The following is a 23,469-nucleotide window of genomic DNA, read 5'->3' as shown; positions in this document are numbered from 1 at the left end:
AAAGCCATGTTCAAAATTCTTGTTTCATGTTGTTGACATATTAGAGTCAAAGGTTTTTACAGAGGGGATTTTGGATATCTCTTTTTATCACTCCATAAATCAGAAAATAATATCACCACCATAAAGAAAATCTATTTTATGTTTTTAGGAATAAAATGTTGTATAAATCACGCTATGAATGATATATGAACAAACCCCTCTGTAAAAACCTTCAGAATATAGATAGGAATGAAACTGGAAAGTTTGATGAATGTAAAAACTAATGTTGAGAAAACAGCCTTTAAAGATATGGATTATAAAATGCATACATTTTGCAAGACACTACTAAGTGAATAGGATAAAAATCTTTAACTAATAGAATCACCATGAAATGTCCCCAGTTGATTACTGACATTAAGACAATTATTTTTTTGTATTACAAGTTTTCTGAAATGTTATGTTTAAATATGCAAATGAGGCATTATCTTATGATAACTTTGGGTGAATTTAGGAGAAATGTACAGACACAAGAAGACAAAGTAGTAAAATAAAAACCTAAATGTGTATTTTTCTTTCCACTAGTCTGAAAGAAGTTATTGTTGTTATGGAAGCAAAATAGTCCAAAATCTCAAAATGTTTTGGCCTGGGTTGTCTCCCCTCACTTTACTGGGTTACTGAAACAGACTTCAGCTCATATTTTGGGTTTGCAAACTGAGAAAGCTGAGACAGTTACTGTTTTAAACCCGATGTTTTCTGGGACCATCCACATACAGACCTCTTATATACTGGAAAAACAAAGTTTGGAAACTTGTGTTTGGTGGATTATTTCTCTGTTGTTACAATGCTAATGGTCATTGTATTTTACATCGTTGGAAAGCCTGTTTATTTACCTTCGCAATGATGTCCAACTTGTAAGGATCATGCATTTGTGGGATGAGCAGCACAGCTGATTATGTGGGTAGCGCCCAAGAAAAATTTGCCAAAATGCTCCGTCAATGGTAAACAGTGTATTCTCCTGTTGGTATTGACTCTTGTTTTGAGTTGTTTGGTGGATTGGATGATTGAACTCTCTATCAGTAACAAGGAACAAACAAGACATATTGGCTATTTTCCACTTTATTCATTTAATACACCGTCAGGAGCCTCAGTAGCGGTGGAAGATCCATACGCAGCCACAACAGCCTGGCACCTCCTCCTCATGCTGGTCACCAACCGGGTCACACGTTGCTGTGGGATGGCGTTCCATTCCTCAACCAGGATTCGTTGCAGGTCAGCCAGCATGGTTGTGTTGGTCACTCTAACACGTACAGCATGCCCAAGCTGATCCCACAAATTGAATTGGGTTGAGGTGTGGACTCTTGGCAGGCCGTTCCATTCTCTCTACTCCCACATTGTGGAGGTAGTCTGTGATAACCCTGGCTCTGTGGGGGCGAGCGTTGTTTCTTGGAGGATGAAGTTAGGTCCCAGATTGTGGAGGTATGGGATCGCCACTGGCTGCAGAATCTCATCCCGATATCTCACTGCATTGAGATGGCCTTCAATGATGACAAGCCTTGTTTTGCCAGTGAGGGAGATGCCCCCCCCACACCATGACACTGCCTCCACCAAAAGCTCTTACTCCATCGGTGCAACAATCAGCATAGCGTTCTCCACGTCGTCTCTATACTTTGACCCTGCCGTCCAACTTTCGCAGACAGAACCTGGACTCATCACTGAACATGACATTCCCCCACATGTTCAGGTTCCATTGTCTGTGTTGTCGACACCAGAGCAAACGGGCCTGACGGTGAAGGGTAGTCATTGCAGGCTTCCTGGTAGTCTTATGAGAATACACTGTTTAGAGCATTTTGGCAAAATTTTCTTGGGTGCTACCCACATAATCAGCTGTGTTGCTCATCCCACAAATGCATGATCCTTACAAGTGGGACATCATTGCGAAGGTAAATAAACAGGCTTTCCAACGATGTAAAATACAATGACCATTAGCATTGTAACAACAGAGAAATAATCCACCAAACACAAGTTTCCAAACTTTGTTTTTCCAGTTTAGTTTGACATATAGTGCTTTCAGTGAGTTGGACTGTGTTTTTCCAGAGTTCTGGCTGTAAAGATGAAATGTTTATGATATTGTATTCTGTCTTATTTTGGTATTAATTGCTGGCATTATTAAATATTTTAGATAAATTGATATTTTAATCATTCTATATTTAAAAACTATAACTTAAATATGTTTATGTAAAAATCTTGTGCTCTTTAGTCGTCGTAATTTTGTGATTTAAAAAAAGTGTATTTGAGTAGTTATGTGCTGGTGCAGTGAAAATGGATTGAATCATGTGGTTACAGCGAGATATGAGTCATTTTCTTTCATGGTTAGTCAAATTACATCTTGAATAGTTCAGACATGTCTCATGCATGAGCCGATTTACCGAGAAATTTTGTAGATGATGAAAATGCCGATTGTGTGTGATAATATGCAAGTAGTCAGTATTCAGAATAACTGCTCTCCTGCCTCTGCAGGAAGTGAACAGATCACTCAGAAAAGAGAACAATGGAACAATATATATATTGACCTTTCTTGAGATTTGATGGTATTTTAATATAAGATGAGATAAGATATTCCTTTATTAGTTCCACAGTGGGGAAATTTACAGTATACAGCAGCAAAGGGGATAGTGCAGAAAACAAGAAGCATCAGTAAAAAAAAAAAAAAAAAAAAAGATACAAAACAGTAAAACAAAAAAGCAAAAACAAAAGTGAAACAAAATATGAACAATTTACCTTTCAAATAATTTAATTATTATTTATTTTATATGAAAATGAGACAAAGAGCCTGAATAGTCTCTTTCTCATCCCTGTTAAAAGCAGGAGGCAGATGAAATGTACTGGGAGAGAGAGGGTGTCTTTGAGGATAGTGAAGTTTATATCATTGAAGAACCACAAAGTGCATCACCTAAAAATCACCTCATATTTTAATATACACCCCAAAAATGCTGTCAATCTGTACAACCAGGCAACTACATCTGTTGCCTTATTTTGTTGTTACTTATTGCACATTGTAGAGACATTAATGTAAATACGGAAATAAATTATTTGAAGTAATTGTCCTCTTGATACCGCAGAAGAAATTAGATGATTGAGGTTCTTCTTTAATAATGCTTTGGTGGGAAAGTAGTTGGACAGTGAGAGATAAACTACAGCGATGGGAGAGTGAAAACACAGAGTATGAAAAGGCTGGAACATACGTCCTTTTACTCTCTCACAGAGGAAGCAAAATTCCTTATTTCTCTGAGACTAAAGCAGGTTTCACGACCTTTTCTGGATCCTTTTCCAAATTCTCCTGACTCTGACCAGGAAGTTGTAAAGTGAATTTGAGTATGGGATGATTATGTATAATTTTTAAGTGCATGAATAAGAGCGAAAGCATTTAGAGCTAACTAGCGAGGCTAGAAAAAAGTTTATTTTCTTGCGTATGAAACTTGCATACATGTAGCTACTAGAGTTGTTCCGATACGATATCAGTATCAGAAATGCGGCCAATATTGCCCCATTACCGTAATTTATTAACCCAGAAAAAATTCCACTTGTTTAACTGGAAATCAGTTCATGGCTGCCACTGGCAACTACTGCTTTTTATCACGATGGTATCGTATTGTTACTCGGTATCAGATGATCGCGCAAGTTCAGGTATTGGAATCGATATCGGGAAAGAAAAAAAAGCAGCTCTAGCAGCTACATGCAAGTTTCATATACAAGAAAATAAACTTTTTTCTAGCCTCGCTAGTTAGCTCTAAATGCTTTTGCTCTCATTCATAGTATTACAGCACGGCTTTATGGAACTTTATTTGTCTTGGCTGGGCAACTGCAGCAGCAGGAAACGAAACTTCAGAGTTCATAGAGTTATAGATACATTTTGCTCTATGATAACTCCGTGTTAATGGGGAACTTTTAACATCAGACGAGCACATGCTTTGTTTAAACTAATGAAATCAGCTTCATGTGGTGAATTTTCCGCACAAGTGCAGACAGACTGACTGACTTTTGCTGCTGCAGCCTCTGATTATATTTCTGCACTTCATGCTAAAACAATGCTGCATACTCCATACTGAAACAATGACAGCAGCAAAAATATAAACCACTTTTTTCCGGGTGACTGAAGACCGTAGTGCCGCTGACTGTAACTTATGCAAGAATGGGGCTTAACCCCACAGAGTTTCCGGGCAAAACACAGCTGTGACGTCAGGAGGACCCAGAATCTCACAACATCAGCACTTTCATAGTCTATCTGTGTGAAAACACAGTAATTAGCTATTTTCCGCTGATTGCACCTTATCATTGCATAATCAAAATGATTTAACCCATAACAATTATTCTAATATTCCACAGAAGAATACATTGTGCTGAAATAACAGAAACTGTCTCTCATGATGACATTGAAACATTAGATTGCATCATACACACATACACACACACACACGCACACACGCGCACACGCGCACACGCGCACACACGCACACACACACACACACACACACACACACACACACACCATTTCAATACACATTACAAATTAGAGGATTTATTTTATAATAATAAGGCGTTTTAAGGCTTTATGATCAATAAATGAACAAAGGTTTGAAGGTTTTCCTGTGTAAATGTCTGTATTGACATAATCCACATTCAGAAAATGAAGTAGCTGGTGTGAATAGAAAAATATTTTCTAGGGCTGTCAAAGTTAACGAGATAATAACGCGTTGAAGCATATTCGTTTTAACGCCACTAATTTCTATAACGCATTAACGCAACTTTTAGGTTTTAGTGGGCTCAGTTTTAAAGCTAGAGTTAAGATACTGGCATCATATGAAACTAGCAAACCTAACGAATCCATTTGTACCAACCATGTCATACTAGCTTGTGCTTGAAGGAGGTTAAATAACGCTCCAAACTTACGCTACATTTTGGTGAGGAAGACCTGTCATGGCCATTTTCAAAGGGGTCCCTTGACCTCTGATCCTCCTGATATGTGAATGAAAATGGGTTCTATGGGTACCCATGAGTCTTTCCTTTATAGACATGCCAACTTTATGATAATCACATGCAGTTTGGGGCAAGTCATACTCAAGTCAGCACACTGACACACTGACAGCTGTTGTTGCCTGTTGGGCTGCAGTTTGCCATATTATGATTTGAGCATATTTGTTATGCTAAATGCAGTACCTGTGAGGGTTTCTGGACAATATTTGTCATTGTTTTGTGTTGTTAATTGATTTGCAATAATAAATATATACATAGATTTGCATAAATCAGCATATTTGCCTACTCCCATGTTGATAAGAGTATTAAATACTTGACAAATCTCCCTTTAAGGAACATTTTGAACTGATAAAAAAATATTTTAATCGATTGACAGCCCTAATATTTTCACAATATTAATGAATGGGTAAATAGAAGCTATTGCCATATAAAAAAGAGGCTTTACTTTGCAATACGGTGCAGCTTACTGTTTTACTCCTCTGCAGTGTCAAGATAATGTGATGCAGCTTACTAGGCCAGGTGGACATGCTCTGTACTCTGCACTTACTCACTGACCACTTAGTTTAAATCATAATAAAATGTACAATTACCATGTTACATATTTCTTGTCCCCCCTTTGAGACAGAGGGTACTCCAGGCCCAGATTTATAGAGCCAGCTGGGTTGAGGGAGTCATATTGATTCAGGATTTGCTTTAATGAGTGTTAACTGACGCAGTTGGAAATGTTTAACTCAAAACTCAAAACCAAATCCTGCTATCCCGAGGTTTAGCAGGAAAGACTCCCGACTCCTTTACCTCCCCAGGAAGAGTGATTCTTTTGTTTGAAATTAAATATATATTGCATATTTGCTATAACTGTAAGGTGAAATAATCAGACAATTTCAGAATGAAGTGGTGGTGTAGCCTACTCTGGTTCAATCATCACTGTCAACGTTTAACATATGAAAAAGGATTTCTTTTATAAATTTGGGAGCAGAATACAAGAATTGAACTATTGTAGTTGTTCAGTCAAAACCCCTTTGAATGAAACTGTATCTTATTATATATAGATATTTTCCAGACTTTGATAGCACTGTAAATGAAATCTTGCAGAGGAAATTCACAAGAATGAATTCTAAATGTCAAACCTGGAGAAGTTTCCACATGAACAAGTCATTTGAGTCTCCAAACTTTCCACAAGAGTTATCTGCAAAAAGGTTGAATAGATTTATTTGATTTCTGAGGCATTTCAACCTTATTTTAAGCACATAGCTATCAGGTTTTATTATGTTTTTATTTTATTTTATTTATAAATTAAAAAAAAACCTGTATTGTGACTTTGTACATGTACAATAATACATTTTTAATGTTCAATTTTCAGCTTTTTTTCGCAGCTTCTTTCCACCAAAAAGAGAAAAAAGAGACTGTTAAAATAACGCTGACACTTAAATCACTGAATTTAGCTCTTCTCAGCTTTCCTGCAGAACCACAGCTGATTAAATTTGCCGTCTCTTTTACCGGCAAAAACACCAACATCATTTCCTGTGCTGACAGTTTCCATGACAGCTGTGGGAAACGCACGACGACTGTATAAAAGCAAGTTTCACTCTATTTGCTGTATTTTATTGAAATTTGTTCAGTGTGAGGGTGTGTGCTCATCACTGTTTTTAGTGTCTTTCTGTGTAACTGTGTGAAATACTGTAGGATGTTCCTGACTCACTGTGTGATGGAATGGATTGTGTTGACAGTCCTCAGCCTCTGCCTGCCTGTATGGAGCGGTGAGTACAAACACACTTTTACTGATGTGAGGATTGGGATGTTCAGTGAATGGATTGGTAGAAGGTGACAGAAGATGACCATTGTCACACAATTTCTGATCTAATATTTAAAGAGTATGGTTTAGACCTACAGTATGAAAAGTGTCTTGAGATAACTTCAGTCTTGATTTGATGCTATGTAAAAATAAATTTAATTGATTTAATCCTCAGCCAAACAATACATTTAAGATGACCTGACCTACTGTGAGTTTGAGCTGAAAGCCAGACCTTCTTAAAGACACTTGATAGGTTAATTTATAAAAAAAAGATTTGGTAACACTTAATTTTACAGGTCAGCAAATATCATGGTAATTTGGTGATAATTAGCAAGTTTATTACTATTTGAAATTTCTGTGGAATTACTGCAAAATTACCCCAATATTTACCTCAAAATTTATAAAAAAATTACTTTATTTTAAACATTATTTAATGATTATATTCCGCTGTTTCCCAATAGCTGGTAATTTATTTAATTTCCAGGAAAAGAATACAAGGTTAATTGATATGAAATATTTCCTTGTCTGCTGATAATAATTTGCAAATAACTTTTTTTTTTAATTTCTTTAAAAAGCTCCCTGAATCATGACATTAGCTACCAGGTTACATTTGTGTAGACAATAAGTCACACAATGGTGAGATTTGTGTCTGATCAGAAGTGTTAGTTTTGGTTTTCCACCTCCGATAAAGAGCAACACTTAGCCGCTTCTCAAGCCGAAGGGCCCGATTTTAACCATTATAGGCTATTTCAGCATATATGACAGCTATACCAGCGGGTTAGCCTGAAGGGATGACCTGGTTCTGTTTAGAGCGTTTGACCCAGGGAACCCTGCAGCTTCACTGTGACTACGGGACTTCTGCAGAGCTGCTGTGTGCAGTCAAACCACAACGTCTTCTAATGTCTCCTTGTGTTAAACACAGGAAGTGACGTGCAGAGTATTGAGAGTTCCCAGGATTTTGTTGGTCACCCCTTGACAGAGCTGAGTAATGAAAAGTTATGTGACAAGTAATGAAGTTAATTATTTCTCAAGTAACATTAACAGTCAGTGACCATTTAGTAGCTCGCTCCTTCGCAGAATGTTTGTTCTCCCTTAAGTTATTATTTGTTCTATCCTTAATCTGCCTTTATATCCTTAGTCTGTCCTTTGCCATTTGGATTCAGTACATAAGGTCAAAACTTCACACCAGTCCATGTCTTAACAGTCTCCACTCAACCTTCCTCTTTTCTGACAGATGTGAAGGTGATCCAGCCCTCTAGAGTTGTGAGCACCGATGGTACGGCACAGATCCAGTGCTTCGTCCAACCCCAGCCCTCCTACCACCAGATCCAACCCTCCGATGACCAAACCCTTACATACCCCTACCCTGACCCCGAGGAGCTGCGTGTGTCTCTGCTAAGAGGCCTCCATGGCACCCAGGAACTCTGCTCGACCATGCTCAACTTCACAGAGCAGAGAGAGGCCGGCGTGGAGAAAGGTGCGGAGAAAGACCGAGAGGTAAGTCTATGGGTGGATGGATATTCCAACTTTTCCAAAATAATGTTAAAGGTCCTCGTTACGACCTTAAACTGTGGTTCATAATAAGATCAGAAATGTACTTTGGCTGTAAACCATTCAGTGCTTAAACCAGCAGTAGTGTTGAGGTATTAAACCACGTTTTTACATGTGAGGGCTATAACCCCCAAAAGACAAAACCTGTGGAATGTTATTTGATTAAAACAGACACAATAATATTATGATAAATAGAGCCATCGCTTAAACTAGGATATGATTTGAAACATTTTCTCTTATGAACTGTAGTTGATGGTCTTGACCTCAACATAATTCTACACATCACAGGTCAGGGGTCAATTAACCAACAGATGAGATAGGAAGAGAGATTTATAAGAAGACTCTTTAGGGAGGGATTTCTGCCACAACTTCACCTTCTTCCATGGTGCATTTGGGAATATTCTTAAAGGTCACAAGCCGAGACGCGTTAGGCTCAAAATAAGACTAGAATAATTGTTTTAAAGCAGTGGCGAACACAGGCTTTCTGAGGGGCAGGAGAAAAAAAAAACATGAAATGCATGCATTGCATTTTCATCATGTTTTATCTACCATAATCTACGCACTTTTGCCTTTTCAAAATAAGCAATAGCAGTGCTAACGTTGCAAACCACGGCATCAGTGCTGACAGAGCTAACAGTGTTATACAGCTGTTATCAGCTGTAACCGCTAGAGCGCAGTGTGGAGCGGCGGCCATGAGCTATAGCCAGCGGGACACACACTAACATCTTCTTAAAGGCACATGTGGCCGACCCAGTTATGTCAACAAAGCACAATGAAACTCAGATTACAACACACACACACACACACACACACACACACACACACACACACACACACACACACACACACACACACACACACACACACACACACACACGCACAGAGAGAGTTACTTCATTCTCTGCTCAGGTAGACATTACTCCTCTATATCTTTACTTAAATAGTTTGTCGTGTTTCTGGCACATCACAGTACAAAAGCCTTACTAGAAATTAGGTTTAGTCCTGAGGCAGGTGTTGGAGGAAAGTTAAAAAAAATTATTTATTTATAAATCCCCTTTTGTCTTTGAGGGCTTTACAATCTGTACAACATTGAACACTGTCTATCCTTTGACCCTTGATTCTCTCTCAATCATGGGATCATTAAAATCAAAGTGATTGATCCACTGAGGCTGGGTAACATGCATGTGTTCAGCATAATTTATGGCAATATGACCTTCAGATTATGAGATATTTTGTGTTGACAAATCAACAATTTGGCCTGAGGGAGGCACCAGAGTTCACCCTGTCCAACAGGAGAAGAGAACATAAACGTGCTGCTCAGTAAATCTGCTTATTCGATTTTGAATATTTCTTGGGAGCAAATGGTTCTTACAAAGAGGAGATAAAACCTTCTTCAATTGGCAGGGTATGGCACAAAAAAACAAAAACAATTCCAGGCACTCAAATGGATGTTTAAGAATAGGCTATGGGCTACTACAATATAAAATTAGACCAGTGCATATGATTGCTCATGCTTTCCTCAGGTGGTTTTAACAGAAAGAAAGAACCCACATAATGAATGATGCATGCTACCCATGGAGGAGGGCATATACATATTTATATAACCCCAACTCCAAGAGCACCAGTGGGTGTTGGGGACACAAGAGGAACCCCTGTTACCTTACCTGTCTTGTGAACCTTTGGTAGTTTTGGCCTCGTTTGGAATGATTTCTATACAACCCATTTCCTACTTGTTCTACATGAAAAGAGTATATTCATTAACAAGACCATTTATTAACTGCTGGAATCAAACTTGAATGTGTTTTAGGTGCAGTGCTCTGCTCAGGTGAGAGAGGGCGCCGTGGAGGTGACAGTTTCCGGACTGAAGGCCACAGACACAGATATGTACCGCTGTGAGATAGAGGTCTTCTATCCACCACCATACCTGCGGCTCACTGGCAACGGCACACTCATTCATGTCTTAGGTGAGACGTCGCCCACACATCGGTATAATATGGAAATCCAAGTTGACCATAAACGCCCCGCAGACACTCAGACACTGAGCTCCCAGTTCACATATCTTTCTGTCTTACTTTCAGTCTTACTTTCCCTTCATCTTTTTCCTTTGTCCACAGGCAGCTCAGATTGTCCTGCTTTGGCTCAGAGACAGATTGCACACCATCACGGTGATGATGAAGAGGATGATGAGGGGATGGCACCAGTCAGTTTTCCTGTGGTTGTACTGGTGATACTGGTCATGTTTGTCCTCCTCATCATTATCTACTTCCAGGTCAGAGCATTATTCTTTTATTTTTATTTATACATTTGTAATGTTATTATATTATGTATTTAGTACTAGTGGTAGTAGTTATTGCTGGTGAATGCAGCATGTTTGATGCGTAAGTTAAATTTCAAATAGCCCTGAAACACGCCTCCTGTATGCTCTCATCTCTTACTGTCCACTGTATGCTATCTAATAATAATTATCATTTATTGTTAGCAGCATTATAATCTGTGTGTTTTCCATTTGCAGGCTCTACAGTGTCAACGAGGGAGGAGGGAGCTTGTCCGAACGGTGCCTGGTGTGCTTTGCAAGGCGGATGCTGCTACATTTTCATGTTAAAACTTTGCATGAAAAACACACTGAATAGCCACGTTTTTATTTTTTTTAAATTATTTATTCACCTTTATTTTTCCAAGATAGTCCCATTGAGATTTAAAATCTCTTTTACGAGGTAGTCCAGGCCAAGACGGCAGCATAAAAGTTTCACACTTAAATACAAAACAGCAAAAAGTTAAAAAACATCATAAGAAATTTCTAATAAGAGAAACAAGTAACAGACTTAAAACTTACAGCAAATTGCATCAACCAGTGAATTAGCAGTGTTGTTCAGTAACAGGACATGTATATTCAGTGTTAAAATAGTCCTTATATAATCTAGTTAAAATAACTCTGTAGCTCACACCAAGTCGAGGGTGCAAAAACTTTAAAAGCACTTTCACCAAGGATGGTGCATGTTCGAGGGATAACACGTTGGACGCTCGCTATCTGCCTAGAAGCATCAGAGTACCATTGATCTTGAATGGAGGGTTAGAGGAATATAGGGTCAGTATTGACCGTTTATTAAATATCACCTCTGTTATGATTGAGGTTCTTTTTTTTTTTACCACAGCTAAAGAAAAACACCAAAATTACATTTTTGGTGTCTGTGCATATTTTACTTTTTAAGTATAGACATTATGTTTACATTGTTGTAAACACAAATTATATTAAAAAGGTGTAGCTTTGGCTTGAAAGGCTAATACTGTGTACAAACTTCTTGTTTGATTAAAAACTGAATCACTTGATGTTTTACTTGGCTAAACACTCCAGCTAAGAAAATGCAATGCTTTGAATCATTAGGCTGCATTACGGCTAAAGAAGTTATTTGCATGTGAATTTATTGTTACTTATACTGTATGTTAGTGTTGCCATTGCAATGTTCAACAAATATTCATGTTGGATACTTCCTTAAAATAAAGTTTCTTAACTTTAAATTGTAGTTTTGTGGAATTTATTATTATTTTTAAAAACATTTTTTTCCATATTTCCTCCAAGAACCAATCAGCAAAGTGCACAAAGTTACAACATGAAGATGTACAAAGTGGGTGGCACCTGAAGAAACAATGTAAGGGTTTAATTGTAGATCTGAAGCTGTGGATCCACAATGAGAACCATGTCATTGAGTGGGCCATATGAGTTGTCCATTTCTATCACGCTTGCCAAGTAGTCAAGTACTGATGTACAACGGCTAAACAAAGAGGTTTTTATAACACTTATAATGCAAAAGCAAGCAGCAGAACACAAATAAAGTTAAGATTTCCTTAAAACAGGCCTATATTATTGATTGTAATTGATTGAGAAACATGCAATTTGATAATTTCATCAACTGTAAATCAAACACTTTTGATATATACAGTATATATCACTGACATTCAGACTTTAGAGGTAAAAAAAATACAGATTGGGCCTTTAAGGGGGATTGCAGGTTATAATTTTTTGAAACAAAAGCAACAGCGAAAATCCTCAACTTTGCTGTAGCACCACCATCAGGCCAATATTTCCCCTTGCACACAATACTGTACATATCAAAATGTGATGAGGAACTTGCCATAAAATGCACCGAACAGACTCATGTCCCCCAGAGGATGAACCATCGATTACAATGACTCCCGGACATTTCTTTTCTGGACAAACTTTCACACTAACCACTTATTATGTTGTTTGTTTAGTGTCAATAAAACACTACTAGTACATTGATATTAGTATACTTACTACATAAAGTATACGTGGGAAATATACTTGAACTGTACTTAAGTTTACTTCATAATAGTAATTTGAAGTATACTACTTCTTCATACGGATAATCAAGCAAAGAGCATGCAGTTGTTGTCTGTAACCTGTTTGAGATAAATGTATGAACCACTTCCTCAGAATCAGCGTCAGATATAAATCATTTCATATCTGATTTGTTTTTTCAACCGATAAAATTTACCCTAGTTATGTTACTGACGTGACTTTCAGGTTCCTGACTTGCTGTATTCCCGCCAAAGTGACTCAGTGTGAAAACATTTCCTGACCCTGTTTTTTAGGACCTATATACCACAAGTATGTCAGTCTTAGGGTCGGGTTGTGCTCGATTAGAACAAGTTTGTAGGATATGTTGTCGGACAACGCTAGAAAACAAAAGGTGGAGTGAAAAGCCGGCTGTCATAGAGAGGGAGATGTGATATATGGGGATAATGGTGCACATTTGGAGATGTTCTCTCCTGTAAGACATATAGTGTCAGTTCTTCACATGAAAAGTGACGGAAAGAGCTCCAGAGAGAAGTTCAAACCCTGGATCCTCTCTCACCTCTGCATGGCTGGCCTATTACCATCCATTATGGAAAGTTACAGAAATGGTGGGACATAGCTCCCCTAATCCAACATTGGAAATGTGTGTTGCCGAAGCTATTCGGTCAACAAAAATGGTGCTAAACAGTACCCAAAAGTGGTTCTTTGGCTTATAATCAAAGGGGAACCTGTTTTGGTGCTATATGGCACCCGTTTTTAAAAAGTGCTATATAATTAATAAGTGCCATGTATGTTTTCTCAGGTTAAAAGCTTTCAAAAAGTACCGTTAAAAAATAGAAAGGGAAAAAAAAACATGTCTGTGATCTTCTGACATCTGATCTAATCAGCTTGAACACCCCTTGGAAATGATCAAGAGTCATAAAATCTGTTTTCTGCAACATTTAAGAATATTAAGCGCCTATTTGGCGGCCATTTTGAAAAATGGCTGCCACGGTTCCCAGGGGCCAAATTGGCAGTGCCCCGATATCTATATCTTTTCGTAACATATAAGCCTACATCTGTGCCAAATTTGTTGTTTTTATGATAAAATGCACAATTGTTACGAATATTTCAGTTTAGCTGCCGCACTAATGTTAAACCATTTGTAGTGTCATTTAGCAATGCTTAAATAAAAATGGTGCTAAATGAAATGGTGAATTATATATGCTAACATTTGCTAATTCGCAGTAAACATAAATGATATAAATAGAGCTTTTATCCCAAAAAAGTTTCAACCTTATGCTGGCAATAGAGGAAAAGTCAGGGGATTACCAAAAGACAGTAACCTTCATCCTCTGGGGACAATGAATGTGTCTACAAAATGTCATGGCAATCCATCCAGTAGTTTTTGAGATATTTCAGTCTGGACCTTCTAATACTGACTAATACAAACTCTTAATGAAACAAGCAAAATTATAGGCAAGATGATTTTGCTGTAAGGCTGAAAACAAAAAGAAAAGAAGACCCAGTGTTATCGACAGAAGGACAGTGAATTAGGTCTTTAGCTCATCTCAAAGACGAAGCAGACGTCAGATGGACCATGCCAGTCAGAGAACAGATTTCAGGTCTCTAATGCTGATTCTGTCTGTGGTTTCCTTTTGTTCTCAGCCGCTCACGCACAAAGATTTCACAGAAGCACAACCTCTGAAAAACAGGATGTGGACTAACACTGCTGACTCGTACAGAAGATCAAATGATCCATTTTCCTCCAAAGAAACCTCATGCTGATAAAAATAACGGACAGAACATGCAGCTATATACCATCAACACGTTGATAGCAGAGACTGGTTGGTCACTGAAATTCAGCTTCTTCAAAAGAAGGGCAGACAAAAACAAATACAAAACACATATCTTCCTCACTAACCCAATGATAATCGCCAGAGCTCTCTGTCAACACTTAATACTGTTACGTCTACACATACTGAGTTTCTTGACCTTTACATGAGTATTTACATTTTATGCTATAATTAATTATTATTACAATTACATATTCCGCTGCAGTTCAGAGGCAAATATTGTACTTACATATGAAAATATATTTCATTTCAAAAGTTTAATGTCTCCTAATTCACTGAAAAGCCCAATGTCAGTTAGCACTGGAGGCTTCAAGTTTACGTACACATCATCTTTGTGTAAATTAAATACTGGACCATGTTTGACGTGATGTCACAAAATCATGCTTGTACATGTTAAACTCAGATTTAACATGAACACAGAAACTTTGTGAAAACAATCTTCTAGTGTCAAACTGCACACATCATTCTGCTGATGGAACAATGAGCAACACATGTGTTTGAGTGGAGGAGGATTTAAAATTAGCTCCATCAGCTACCCAGCTGTAACAGATGTGCATCAGTAACAATAATCCAGTAATATAATTTATTATATTTTGTTTTAAATAATAGTGATAGTAAACATTCTGCCTGTATAATGAGCACTTTTACTCATACTTTCAATACATTTTGATAATATTTCTGTGCTATTACTGTATGGAAGTTTGGCTTGGAGATTGTAGTATTGCTACTTTTACTTAAAGGTGCAATGTGTAATATCTGGCCACCTGCACCAAACAAATAGAGGGCAGCATTTCACCTTCACTACTGAGTCCATACAATCTTAATTTACAGCCATCGGTTATAAAAACAAAGCCAACTACTAACTAAGAGCAGGACAGGAATACACAAGATTTGATCAAACTGCTGAAACTCTGAGAGCAAAATAACACTGCTATCTGATAATCTTCACTGTGGCATCCTGTATTGTGTTTACTGTGCCACTAACTGACTTTAAATTATTTTTTCAATTTATCTTTTAGTTTATAAAACAACAGAAAACACAATTTTCCAGAGCACAAGGTTGCGTCTTCAAACATTTGATTTGTATGAACTAAAGTCCAAAATCCAAAAATACAATAGTAATACAAAATGTACAATAGTGTAAGAAAAACAGCAAATTCTCACGTTTTTAGAACCGATTAAATATTTGACATTTTTGCTTTAAAAATCAACTACATGATGAATCAATTATCAAAATATTTGCCTATTCATTTCCTGTCTTTTCACTAATCAATGAATTGACTAATCGTTGCGGATCTAGACTTGACATTGTTTTTGTTTGGCTTTTTGGTCTAAGGATGTAAATGTAGTTCAAAGTATGGTTCAGGATTTTATGATGAAGAGCTCATTTTAAGGTGTTAAACACTGTTTTCCCTCAACAAAGGCCTGCACACAACTTCACACTGGTAAAAAAAAGTCAAAAGTCAAGCAGATTTTTTCCACTGAATCAAACAAATAATATTTCCTGCAGTACAGGAAGTAGTGTGAGTTCCTGTTGTTCTGTAAAAAAAAAATATGAAATTTAGTACCTATTGCATGACAAGTGTTACAGGAAAGAGATACTACCCACAAAAACTACACAAACATCAACAGTTTGATTGACAGTTGAGTGTGGCGTCATCAAAGGCACCGTAGAAACACAGAATTTGGTTAGATCAGCATCAAGACCAACCTCAAAATTTCCTTTTTCCTGTTTAATAAAGAGCTCAGCGTCTGTGTTTGTGGTGTTGGTTGTACCGTGACAGGGTGTTAGTTTCTATCCACTTTTCACCCCAGTGCGAGAAGTAGCAGAAACGCTGAGATGACAGCTTACAGCTTCAACATCTTCATCATCTTCGTAATTCATCTGAGCTTCATCTTCCACCAAAGCCATGGTAGGACTCTCCATTTGTTGTTATTTGTTGTATTATAATAATAACAATATGACCAATAATTTACCTAACGATCCAATGAAATGTCAACCATTGCTTTGTCTCTTTTTCTTTATACAAGCTGAGATGTTTCTACATTTGTTGTTGTAATTTGTCACACAGCAGCCACAGTCAGCATATGAACATACTGAATAAAGAATAAATCTAGACACTTACTCTATTAATAGAAAAAGGAAAAGGACTGAAAACATTCATTTCTTAAATTAAATCTGAAACGAGTTTCTAATGAAAATGAACAAACAAAAGGTAACTTAGTTCGATCACAAGGGATACGCTTGATGTGTTTTCAAGAGTATTTGAATCTTTTGCATTTATCAGGTGGTCATTTTGAGGTGATTCAGCCACAGAGTCGGACTGTAAACCAAGATGGGTTAGCGTCTATCAGCTGTGAACACACCGCAGACGTGAAAAACTCTGTCAAAGATGTTCGACTCAACGGCATAAATCGGTATGTATCCTAATTTCTTTTTTTTTGTGTTTGTATCCAAAATTGTACTGCATCACCTCATCTGCATAAACACATCATCCAACTCAGAGTAAATTTGAAACCACTGACATGTGAGGAAAAGGAAAAGGAAACTGTGAGTGTGTTAGCATTAAACCACAATACAATGTGGTTGTCAAAACAGCATTTCAACACTCTCTGGAGTGGCTGGAAACAGCTAGCCAACCCGATTTCATGGTAAAGCATATATTTCAGGCTTTTTGTGTGTCATTCGTACGCCACGCAACAAAACTAGCAGTTAGGTTTAGACAACAAAACCACTTAGTTAGGTTTAGGAAAAACATCATGGTTGGGCTTAAAATAAGTACGTAAACTAAGTAAAATACTTATGGAAACATCGTAACATAAGTACGGAAAACACGTCACAAAAGTCACTAACATAACTTACAAAGCAAAACACCGGTCTCCTGGTTGAAAGTCCTGTGTCCCGCCTGCCGATCATAAGCAGTCTTTCTCACTTTTTATTCGACTTCACTAGCTCTGAGCGTGGCATATTTAAGCGAATGCGTTTACATTGCAGTCAGTGCAGACTACATAGCGTGCAAATGACACGCCAAAAGCAAGAACGGGGTTTGTTATTGCACGCTAAATGCCTTGCGAGTTATCGTGTCATTCACCTTTTTGTGCAACTTGGCTGTATGAGCACATGTAAAGGTCATTATTTAACACTTTATATGATTTGTATAAAAAGCCAGTTTGCCATTTTATGGGGGTTATGAGTGGGACTATTTCTTGGGCTGCGTGCTATCAGTCTTTTCATCTAACTCTTGGCAAGAAAGTGAATATGTGTATCCCTAATTCGTCAACCAATCTGATTAAAAACTAAAGACTTGATAGGTGGGAGACTCTGTCTGATATATCTTTGTATACTTTCAGACCAGACGAAACTAGGTTGCTCTGCCAGATGGGAAAGAAGGATTGTAAGAACATTATCATGCATCAAGAGAGTCTCCAAAAGTGGCTTTTCATCATACTCAGCATCGGGCCAGAGGCCATGAACATGACATACCAGTGTGAGTTCACAGTGAAAATAGGTACTATGGATCACGACGTGAAAGGAAAACCAACCATACTACTGCCAGGTATGTTCAACCCTTTGGATGATTTTTAATGTCAATGTAAATACAAGCCAATAAAGAAAGTAAAATGCAGTATGGTTACATGCATCTTCTTTCATATACAGTTACTGTTTTGATTAAATGAAAACAACAATGTAAAACAACAGTTATTTAGTTTTTTATTTTTAGTAACGGAATGAAATATTTTTGTGGCTCAAAATTTGAAAGCTTTGAAAGCTTTAAGGAGCTTAAATATATATTTGTTTTTAAATAGTGAAAACTGTGTTTGAGTTTGTGTTGTTGATCAAACACATCAACACTATTTGTGTGTGAACTACTTTAGTACAGACAGGACATTGCCTAACTATGTTTTTATTAGGTCAAAAGGAAACGATCTGCGCACCGCAACCTCCTCCTCCTCAGCTCATGTGGATTCTGATTGGGCTGCTGGCTCTGATGTTGCTGTACAGCTGTGTCATCACCTTCTTCTACATCACACTGAGGGTGACTATCTGTCCGTCTGACTTATTGTCTGTCTCTCTCCCTATATGTCTTGGTATATGTTTGACTGGCTGCAAGAACATATCATTAAACACTGAATGCAAAGCACCCGATAAATCCACGACTGTACATGTCAAGAAATTTGGACGGACGTGCTGTTCGTGGTCTTACAGCATGAAACATGAAATAGCTAGTTATTGGACTCAGTCCAACATAGCTGACAATCACCTCTAGTCTGGAGACCAACAGTGTCACTTCATGGGCTTTTCATACTGAATCATCAAAGCAAAAGGGGCAAACCCTCTCCTCAGCCATCTCATTGCTCACTTCCTGCACCTCACTGTTGCCTCACTTCAGTACCTCACTACTTCCTCCAGATGTCCCTGCACACGCACGCACGCAAGCAAGCACACAAGCAAGCACGCAAACACGCAAGCACACAGGTAACCACTTGCACTCGTTAACAAAGGCCATTGTGACAGAACTAAGGTTATGTCAGTCCATTAAATAGCAGTTTTTTTTCTTCTCTGTTACAGTTACTGTAACATTGCACATCATTCTACATGTTATGAATTATATCTACACTAAGATTAAAATAAATATTTAATAATTTCAGGGCAATATCTTCTGCTCTAGGATAGTGCGCTCCAAAAACAGAAACAATATCAATACTGTGGCCTCAGTTTTATTCCTTAGTTTGGTGCAATTCGTTAAACAAGCCTTCATCTGAGCCTAATCTCAGGGCTATGACTTGTGTACCAGAATAATGGCGCTCTAAAATAGCTCCTCAGTTTACCACATTTTGGCATTCAAAACTTCATCAGAGCCTTGTTTTAGGGCATTTCTTTTTAAAGAAAGGGTCAATAATGTGTGAGCCAAAACGAAACTGTCATTTATAACTTTGTTATGCTCCCACTTCTATCTGTTTGCATAGTTTCTCTATTTATTTAGAACTAACTGAAGCTTTATCTACAGTTTTTTTAGGAATCTCCCCTGTCTGCATATCACAGCATCGGTTGTCTGTAACATTGTCCTTTGGGAATAATACCTCTGCAGTGTTGGAGGCTTGTTTTTACCTATTGAGATATGATGAAGAAAAGAAAACCCTAAGAAATGTGTTACTTTTGTGTTTCAGTGCCGCAACAAAGATCCGGAGAACTCCATCTATGTAGAAATGAGAAAAGCTCCTCCGTCAAGAAATCCACATTTGGACACTTATTGTGTGTAGCTGACTCATTTTTCTTCACCACTGGCTACATGCTGAATGTAATAAGAGGGAAAACACTGTTATTATCATGCTGCTGGTATCATAGTCTCAAGCTTTTGCATATATATATATATATTTATCTAAATGAGTTGAACATTCCTGTACTACTGAAGATAAACAGCAGGGTGAGACAAAGACAGTCTAAAGCGACCATACTGTCTGCTACTGTACATCTGCTCGTCTCTGCTTTTACAGTTGTATGCAATGGGGCACTATGATATTATGCATTATATGGTATATATATGGAGGTTATTATTAATTTAATAACCGTTTTCAATCAGTGCTTCCAACTTCCAAGTAAATAGAAGCTTTATAATGCAAAGATTTCATGTATTTCCCCACAAATGAATCCATGAGAGGACAAAAAGACAGGGACAGGAACAGAAAATGAACTGAAAACTGCTCTTTAACATAAAGGACAATCGTCTTCAATGCCCCATCACCCCAAACAAACCCTTTTTTAATTTTTTTTCTGATGATTAAGTCAACATCCCTTAAATTTGCACTATAAACGATAATTGAACTAAATCTTGTTCATTTCCATTGAACTTTTTCATACTATGTAATTTACGTTGCTTCTTTGGTCACCACTATGTTAACACACTTGCACATTACAATGTTGATACTATGTTATTAATATTTTTCTTTATTATTATACTTTTTACTGGCTGCTGGTTGTCCCCAGGACACGGTTTTGGTGGGCCTCTGTTGAGTCTCAAGCCTTTAGGGATTTACTGGTATGAAGGGCATGGTGGGAGACGCTTTGATCTACTCAAAAAAAGGTCAATTCATGCTATTGCTCATCCCTCAGTGGACGGGCCTCCTCCTGAATTACAGGTGCTTTAAGGTGGGGAGAAGTGTGAGACCTGCAATGGACCAGCCTACACTTAAGTCTGGCTGTGGCCCAAAGTGGTTCTGCTCTTGAATATCCTTGAATAAAACATTGAGGGAAAGGAAGGAGGATAATAAATAAATCCATACATAATTCATTCAAATGAAGATGGACTCTCCGATCACCTCCCACTCTGCTGCTGGCCAGCGTAGTAATTGTATTCTCCATCACGTGTATCGACTACTTTGTTTTATCCTGATGTCTGAATGTATCTTTCATGTCACCTTTTATTTTGTCAAATTATCAATAAAATGATAAAAGACAGCTTTATTAAAAACTATTCTTCCAAACTAAAAGCTAAAAAATTTTAAATAGCCTATGTGATACAACAATTATGTAACTTAAATGATACAGATTAAGATAAGATAAGATCAAATGTATTGTCATTCATCTATATACAGTGCAGTAGTACATAGAGGAACTAAATTATGTTTCCCTGTTCCAGGTGCAAAACAAAAAGAATGAATGAATGAATGAACATATGGTGCATACAAGATACAAGACATGGTACAAACATACAGTGCAACAGCAAACGTAGTGCAATAATTAGGGGCGTAATGATTCATCTTTATATTCCTAAGATCCATCTACATCGAGGTACTCGGCAAGTTGTCCTTCACGGGGGACGTATATCAATGTAAAATTGATTTGGGTGGAAAATAATCTATTGTATCGATACTAAGAATTTCCCCCTTTATTTAAGCACGACAAACGTTATATGGATATTTCTTAGCACTTTTATTAGTAAAGAAATGTTAACCGTTTCACGCTCCCTGTGTATAATGTCATCGACATGCGCCAGCTTGCAGCGTGAGCGTGCATGCAAATGAACGGCGCCCCTTTGCCGGGACTCCTCTGCACTGTCCAGTATCCAGCTATTTATTTCACAGTCACACTGATTGAATTTTTTGGCAAAAAAAAGTTACTGTATCGATTTCAAGTCATTAAATCGTATTGTATTGTATTGTATTGTATTGTATTGTATTGTATTGTCTTATATTGTATTGTATTGTATTGTATTGTATCGTATCGTATCCTATCGCACTAGATTAGCCAAATATCGTCCTTGAATTGTATCTGAACCATGGAAAGTGATACGTATCGTATCGTTACAAAAATCGTTACACCCCTAGCAATAATAGATAAATATAAATTGTGTAAATATAAATACAAGTAAATAAATGTAAACAAATGTAAATTGTTGCAATAAAAAACAGTAAAAGCAGTTTTATGTTCCCTGAGGATATTCATAATGTTTATCGGACCCGCCATCTTGTCAACTTTGAGGACTAGAACAGAAAATACATGCATGCAGCCACATTTCCTGTCCCTGTGTCTTTTAAAATGCAGGTATAGGTAAGAGCATCATCTACTGTATATACTGTATACTTATATGGTTAAAGGACAGCAGCAGGTTGCATTGTATTTGTAACACTGGCAATGGGCGACAGAGGGAGACACTGGCAGTCTCACAGACATTAGTTCTGCAGATTTCCATCACAACACAAGACATTTGTTATTACGGATTTTTTATTTTTCAGTGCATTTACTCAACTTTGAACAAATACCATGTTGTGGATAAACCCTGATTTTAGTCACCTCACCTCACACTAGAAGAAACGATATATCATCAGATTTAGGATTGAGCATTTAGGTCATGTATTCTGAAAAAAAAGACAAAAGGTTTTCTGACCTGCGAGAGAAGGATACTAAAGAGGGCCAAAACTAATTAAGAAAGAGAAAAAAGGATAACACTGAAAATAGTACCACAAATAGGCTACTCACACACAAATACTTATTATAGAAAATAAGGACAGTAATGATATTTTTATGGATAACATAAGGTCAACAGCTACTGAGCTGTACTGACAGTCTGCAGCAGGAATTAGTCTAAATATAGACAAACACAGATAACTCTTCTCACAGTGACAAGGGGGATGTCAAAGAACAACAAAAGCATCCTATAATCAGTGTCTGACGGTCTGTGAACTGGTGAATTGGAAAAACATGCTAGTGAGGGTGTGGAGCTGCCTTAAGCAAAACAAAAGCATCTCATGTCATTCGTTTGAAAGGAAACATACCAGCTGTCATACTTAAACATGCAGCCGGCATAAAACAATATAACAACAGGTGAACACACATGGCTACAGTTCCTTATTCTACTTGTTCATCACATATTTTTAAAATGATTTATCATCATGTACTCCAAACTGCATTTATAAATTTGCACCATGTAGTTAAAGGTGCTATTGATGCATTCACATCACAACAAGTGTTTGTCAGTTCGTTGCACAACCTGCATACTTCATGGTCGAGTGGAGTGAGACTCAGACAGACAGAGAACTCATTTTGCAACATTTAGCATTATCTATAGATTTATAGGTCATTTTGTGCGGTGGTGTTTCAAGATTCATGTAACTATGGTTATCTTAAGATATGGCTAGATATGGCAACCGTCACTAATGCTAACGTAGCTCCTCAGGGATTGAAGCGGTTATTTTTTCTCATTTTGACGATCTAAGAGGTGACAACCAGTGGGCTACCTCCAGGTATGAAAAGAGAAGCCAATGCTGAAGTGCCTTAAACTTGCATTCTTTCCAACAGCCAGCAGAGGGCGACTCCTCTGGTTGCAGAAAGAAGTCGGATTGTATAAAAGTCTATGAGAAAATTAACGTACTTCTCACTTGATTTATTACCTCAGTAAACATTGTAAACATGAGTTTATGGTCTCAATCGCTAGTTTCAAGTCTTCTTCACTACAGCATGATGTTCA

The 23,469-nt window shown here is 37.5% G+C and overlaps 2 protein-coding genes across 2 annotated transcripts; both read left to right on the top strand.

The window, feature by feature from the left end:
- The first annotated feature begins 6,548 nt into the window (after positions 1-6,548).
- On the top strand, positions 6,549-11,825 carry cd28 (CD28 molecule). The gene is made up of 5 exons (XM_074658311.1): positions 6,549-6,767; positions 8,037-8,299; positions 10,161-10,317; positions 10,468-10,622; positions 10,866-11,825. Exons 1-5 carry the CDS (start codon positions 6,695-6,697, stop codon positions 10,953-10,955), a joined length of 738 nt encoding a protein of 245 aa, XP_074514412.1. The 5' UTR covers positions 6,549-6,694; the 3' UTR covers positions 10,956-11,825.
- A 4,364-nt stretch (positions 11,826-16,189) lies between these two features.
- LOC141781743 (uncharacterized) lies at positions 16,190-20,268 on the top strand. The gene is made up of 5 exons (XM_074657544.1): positions 16,190-16,416; positions 16,792-16,921; positions 17,855-18,060; positions 18,416-18,540; positions 19,673-20,268. Exons 1-5 carry the CDS (start codon positions 16,344-16,346, stop codon positions 19,763-19,765), a joined length of 627 nt encoding a protein of 208 aa, XP_074513645.1. The 5' UTR covers positions 16,190-16,343; the 3' UTR covers positions 19,766-20,268.
- The last annotated feature ends 3,201 nt before the right edge of the window (positions 20,269-23,469 follow it).

Source organism: Sebastes fasciatus, chromosome 14 (assembly GCF_043250625.1).
Source record: "Sebastes fasciatus isolate fSebFas1 chromosome 14, fSebFas1.pri, whole genome shotgun sequence".
In the NCBI taxonomy this organism is placed as follows: domain Eukaryota; kingdom Metazoa; phylum Chordata; class Actinopteri; order Perciformes; family Sebastidae; genus Sebastes; species Sebastes fasciatus.
The sequence above is the reverse complement of the archived record's forward strand: the minus strand, read 5'-3'. Positions and strand labels throughout refer to the sequence as shown.